At 41.0% G+C, this 5791-nt stretch overlaps 1 protein-coding gene and 1 pseudogene across 1 annotated transcript; one reads left to right on the top strand and one right to left on the bottom strand.

The window, feature by feature from the left end:
• Positions 1 to 1819: 1819 nt before the first annotated feature.
• Positions 1820 to 4141, top strand: LOC141817589 (putative WRKY transcription factor 26). The gene is made up of 5 exons (XM_074705226.1): positions 1820 to 2163; positions 2237 to 2407; positions 2485 to 3029; positions 3117 to 3278; positions 3406 to 4141. The coding sequence occupies exons 1-5, from the start codon at positions 1900 to 1902 to the stop codon at positions 3854 to 3856; spliced, it is 1593 nt and encodes a 530-aa protein (XP_074561327.1). The 5' UTR covers positions 1820 to 1899; the 3' UTR covers positions 3857 to 4141.
• An 823-nt stretch (positions 4142 to 4964) lies between these two features.
• On the bottom strand, positions 4965 to 5555 carry LOC141817590 (LOB domain-containing protein 12-like; annotated as a pseudogene).
• Positions 5556 to 5791: the final 236 nt, after the last annotated feature.

Here is a 5791-nt window from a genome sequence, read left to right as displayed (position 1 = left end):
GAACAGAACTTTTCCTTGAAACGACCATGAGCTAGCAGCACCTATAATATTACTATATTCCCTCTTTTTTCTCTCTTTTATTCTTTTTCACCATTGAATAATGTAGGTCTGGTTTGCTAGGTGAAATTGATGGATGACCTGTGACGTGTTTAATTTTTTTCAGGTGAAACAGAGCGAGGAGGAGCGGATTTGGTGTTGAGGAAGGTGAAAGGGACCAGACAGCTAAATGCTCAGGCAAAGTCATAATTGTTGTTTTCAGAATTCAGATAAAAAGGAAGGGAAATTATGTTGAGAAATTGGATAATGAAACTGAAAGGCATCAAATGCTGGAATTGGATACTAGTTATGAACTGGTGGTGTTATCGTTTGGCCAATGTGCGACCTTAAAATCTTGTGAAACCCATTGGTGCATTTATTTCCTTTTAAACCCAACACTAGTTGGATTTTATATCTTTCATTGTTTTCTGAATCATAGTGTTCAGATTTGTCATTGTCTCGCAACAATATTTCCTGTCTGAAAATAGTTATTGGTGTCCCATTATTTCAAATTTTTTGTTATATTATGCATTAAAAGATGCATTTGTGAAGCGTAAGTTGGCAATAACACTGTGTGGATAGTTCATCATTCAAGAGAATTTCATCATTACATGCAAAACATCACATGCTGCTTAATTAGTTGCTGAGTGGATAGTTCTAATCTAGTGCTGAAAATTTTTCAAGTGTATTTTTCTTTAAAAAAATGAAGACAAAATTGTTCATCTGTTCGACCGTACAAGAACAGAGTCATTGGACGGTATAGTGTGTCAAGAACCCACCTAAGGAGCCATCTGAAATTTATACTTCCCCTTTTGCTGTATTTGTGGACACAGCTAGAAGAACACAGTATGAATGATCTCTTTTGCAAAAGGTAGAATCTGTCACCTTAGCGGTCCCACATGATCGGTCTCATGAAATGATCTCGATTACATACAACTTAAGGTTGGAACCAAAAATTGGCTATTTGTATAGATTGATCTATCATTCGAACCACCAATTCGAACAGCTTGGCGGGTAACATCAAAAATTAAGCTGGCTCGATCATCTCGAATAGCGAACCCAAGACTCAATTGCTAATTCAGTTCATCAAACTGGCCAATAACCGTAGTGATTCAAATTTGAAGCTGGTTTTAGAATTGTGGGGGAAGGTATTAGGATAATTTGAAAAAGTAGAGCTTTCGATGATCTAAATAGAGCTTTTGATATTTTAAAAAGTATTCGGATAATCTCGCATGAGAATCCTGATTTGCTATATTTTGTGTGTTTCCCCACAAGTTGGGAATTGAATCTTGAAACAATGCAAAGCGACAAAATAAAACAAGATAATTCCCAATATTACTCCCGTTTCATAGTCGACTTTGACTTTTATATATATACAATTTTATAATATTTTCAAATTTTATGATCAGTTGACGTGGCAGTTTGCCACAACCAGAAGCAAATTACGTGTACTACGAGGACAGTTTGGTCATTTCACCTATCTTGAACAAGTCCAAGAGTGAGAAACAGCGCTTATGAATCGTAATATTGAAAAAAAAAATAGTTTACTCAATTTTGTACCCTTCGCCCACGAATCGACCCGCAACCTATTGACCAATCCATCGCTGGGTAGCGAAATGGACGATGAGAGAGACTTTCCGAATAGCGGACTTAGCCGTGGTCAAAGTCAGACCTGGAGATTTGACTGGTCAGCGGTCAAAGTTTCCAACTCCCATTCCCGATCTTCAAAGCAGCAGCCTCGCTTCCCTTCTTCATCTGCTTATATTAGGCGACCCTTCTCGTCTTCTCTTCTTAGTCCTCTCCATGCACAAGAAAACTCACCGCCAGCATAGTTGAACATCCCTTCTTCACTATAATCCACGCATGGCTTCCTCCACAGCGACCAGTGAAACGTCAGCCAGCTCCCGGTTTACAGAAGCCTTCTCCTTCGCCGCCGGAGACGCCTCCGGGGAGGACTACTCCTTCCAGGGATTGTCGGACAGCTATGGAAACGGGGATGCTCGAAGGACTGGTTCTCTTTCGCTTCCTCTATCTCCTGCTCCGCTTTCTCCTTCCTCCTACTTCGCCATCCCCGCCGGCCTTAGCCCCACCGGCTTCTTGGACTCCCCTGATCTCCTCTCATTTAATGTAACTGCACCAATCTGCACTTGGCTTGTTTGTGGTCTTTGCGAATTATGGTTTTAATTCCTTTGAATTATAGGTGTTTCCATCTCCCACGTCTGGATCGCTGCTTTCTTCACAAGCTTTCAATTGGAAAGCCACTGGTTCTGAGCGTCAGCAAGGCATAAAGGATGAGGGCAAATCCTACTCTGAGTTCTCTTTCCAAATTCAAGCCAGTAATGGAAATAATCGAGCATCTTCCTTCCAAAAGGTGTAAATTAATCCCTCTCTTGTGCTTCTTCCTGATTCATCAATTGCCTAATCCTTCGTTTGTTCATCCTCTTGTAGGAGGCAGCCATTGGAGGAGGAGGACAACAACAGAGACAGCAGCAATCATGGTTCCAGCAACAACAATTCAGCAACGCTAACATTGAAGCTGAATCCATGGCTCCAACCCAAACAAAATACGATGAGAGAAGGGGATCGAACCAGTACGCAGCTGTTCAGATCCTGCAGAGGGGCTCAGATGACGGATACAACTGGAGAAAGTATGGGCAGAAGCAGGTCAAGGGAAGTGAGAATCCGCGAAGCTACTACAAGTGCTCCTACCCGAATTGCCCCACCAAGAAGAAGGTGGAGAGGTCTTTGGATGGGCAAGTAACAGAGATCGTGTACAAAGGCGCACACAACCATCCGAAGCCTCAGTCGAAGAGGTCTCAAGCTTCTCGGCCTTCGGGACTCAGTGAAACTGTCAATGATCATCCGACAATAGAATCAGTCGCGACACCTGAGAACTCTTCAATCACTTGTGGCGATGATGATGTGGATATGGGCTCTCATGGTAGATCGGGTGTTGTCGAATTCGATGAAGATGAACCCAACGCTAAGAGATGGTAACATTTTGTGTGCGTCTGTTTATTTCTAATAGCTTAAACCATGGTATCATCTGAGATGGTCTAATGATTCATTTATATTTTCAGGAAGCAGGAAGAAGACGGTGATGTATCAGGTTCAGCTAATAATAGGACTCTCAAAGAGCCGAAGGTGGTGGTTCAGACCATGAGTGACATTGATATACTTGATGACGGATATAGGTGGAGAAAATATGGCCAGAAGGTCGTCAAAGGGAACCCAAATGCAAGGTGAGCATTGATTCTGATTACCCATAGCTTTTCTTCACGATATTGTCAAACATATATGAGATCATGCATCAACGAAACATCTGAAGAGCATGTCTGACATGATTTTGTTATGTTTACTGAATTCTAGGAGCTACTACAAATGCACCACCAGTGGCTGCCCAGTAAGGAAGCATGTGGAGAGAGCTTCCCATGATCAGAGGGCAGTGATCACTACCTACGAAGGCAAGCACAACCATGACGTCCCGGCTGCTCGTGGAAGCGGAACGCAGCTGGTCAACAGGCCTAACATAACTAACTATAGCAATAGCAACAACAACAGCAACGACGATAACAATAACTTTTCGGTGGCTACACGACCATCGGCGACCACGAATAATCATAGTCAACCCTTTAATACTCTTGACATGATTCAGAGCTCAGGGAGCTTCGGGCTATCTGGTTATGATAGTTCATTAAACTCTTCCTACCGGAATTTGCAGCAGCAGCAGCAGCAGCAGCAACAAAGACAAATAGAAAGTATTTTCTCCAAACCAAAGGGAGAACCAAGAGATGAGTGGATCTTCAAGTCTTTGAACTGATCGACAAATATTCATACTTTAATCTTCAACGGTGTCGTAAAGGTTAAACCAGAGTGACATGATAGTAGATTTGTTCGGTTCGTTATAATTGTTTGAGGCCCTTTGAGCAACAGCCAGGCCTTTTGTCTATGTCTGTACTAATTACACCAATTAGAAATTATAATAGTGGTTAAGGAATTTGGACAAGAACAATCTGTATTTTCAACTGTTTTTTTTTTGTTTCGTATTTATTACAGAACAGGAAAAAAAACAAGTTTGCATGCATCCACTGTATGGTTATTTTCCCAGAATCCAGGAGGTTTTCATTTGCCCAATTTTTACTCTTTAGCAATCAATTAGACTATAGATTTTTGGAGAATATGAAACTATTTGGGAGTGAAACAGATTGAGGTCGAATCAAAGATGGCAATATATATTGTCATGCTTCACTAAGTGTTAATGAACAATTGAAACATTTTAAGATTGCCCAAGAGTTCAAAGTTGAAAGTTCAAAGTCTAGTCAACTGTTATAAATAATGAAACATACAGTTTGATGTTCAGAGAGACCATCATGGAAGATTCTGCTCTCCCTTCCTTCTTCCCTTTTCCTTAATCATCAGAAAACCAAGTGGAGGGGGAGAGTTAATTAATTGCAAACATCCAATTAAATAGGTTTAAAGTAGAAGCACAATAATTAAATCATAAAGAAATATGCAGCAAATTAGTAGTTCATGACTTGCCAAAAGTCTGCTATGAAATTTATAAGATAGACTAAAGTAGTTAACAGATGACAAAGCACATAATGATGTATTGTATATATCAAGAATCCAAGTCAAATGATCACAAGTTGCCCATAAGCAGAAATCTTCAATCAGGTATTACTTTTGTTTTATTAGCTGAAACACTTGGATCTGTATCTGTCAGGTTGTGGAAGGCCATTACTTTTCTTTTTTGTACTTTGTGGAGATTTTATTTTATTGATTGAGATAGAACAAGGTAAGCACATCTAACATGCAGACCTTCACTCCATGTCTTCCACATGCAACAGTTGACACATCACATCGCAGAACGAAAGAGAAGGGGGGAAAATACTATTTCCAAACAATCACCAGATATTACAACTAACAGATCACGTCCAGAGAGACTCTCTCTCGAGAGGTTCCTGAGCTACATGATTGCTGGGGGAAGAGTCGTTGACGAACTGCGAGAAAAATCGACAAGGAACTTGCTTTCATGAGTTTCTTGTTGGTGATTGAGCAACAAAGAGGAGGAGGATTCTTGTTGCATTTGGACGCACAGAATCTCTGCTTGAGCCACTGCAAGCTGCATCTGTAGCTGAGACACCTGATTTTGAAGGTAAGAAATGGCACCGACGCACCCGTAAACCGGGTCCTTCATCCTCGCGCTCGCTTCGTAGACTAAACTACTCACTGCATCTGCTCTGTGATGAACTGGGAGCTCCTACAAATGTAAGATAAAGTTAATATTTTAAAGTTGATGACCCAAATTAATCACAAAGCACGCACCAATTGTGTTATGAGGAATTAATTGAGACCTGAAGCATCTTGTTGACGTTACTGGCACCGAACACCTTGTGCACAATGTAGAACTTGTGGGGTTGATCAGAAGGGAAGTAGGCGGCAAAGATGCAATCTTTGGCGCATCGCCGGCGCAGCAATTTGCAGGCGGCGCAAGGTGAGCTACTGCCATTCCCAGCCATCAGAAGAAGGAGAGGTAGGAGCAGAGGTGAGTGATGGCTGATTTATAAAACTTGATCAAGAGCATACACTAATTGCAACCACGCATGTTCGCGAAATCCCAGTCATAATTAAAAGATGGAAATTTATTCAATATTTTAGACGGTGACGGTGGAGTTTAATTTTCATTGCTCGAAATTTTCAGCAACCAAACGTTAAAAAGTCAAGGACTTTGATAGAATTAAACTATAGATCTACT

Source organism: Curcuma longa, unplaced genomic scaffold, assembly GCF_044706935.1.
Source record: "Curcuma longa cultivar G26 ecotype Majalengka, Jawa Barat unplaced genomic scaffold, ITB_CL_G26_1.1 contig_21131, whole genome shotgun sequence".
Classification (NCBI taxonomy): domain Eukaryota; kingdom Viridiplantae; phylum Streptophyta; class Magnoliopsida; order Zingiberales; family Zingiberaceae; genus Curcuma; species Curcuma longa.
The sequence above is the reverse complement of the archived record's forward strand: the minus strand, read 5'-3'. Positions and strand labels throughout refer to the sequence as shown.

Excerpts from the sequence above, each read along its gene's own strand:
- LOC141817589 (XM_074705226.1), top strand. The coding sequence starts at position 1,900 with ATGGCTTCCTCCACAGCGACCAGTGAAACGTCAGCCAGCTCCCGGTTT. Across the intron at positions 2,164-2,236 it reads CTGATCTCCTCTCATTTAAT|GTGTTTCCATCTCCCACGTC; the intron begins GTAACTGCACCA and ends TTTGAATTATAG. Across the intron at positions 3,279-3,405 it reads AAAGGGAACCCAAATGCAAG|GAGCTACTACAAATGCACCA; the intron begins GTGAGCATTGAT and ends ACTGAATTCTAG.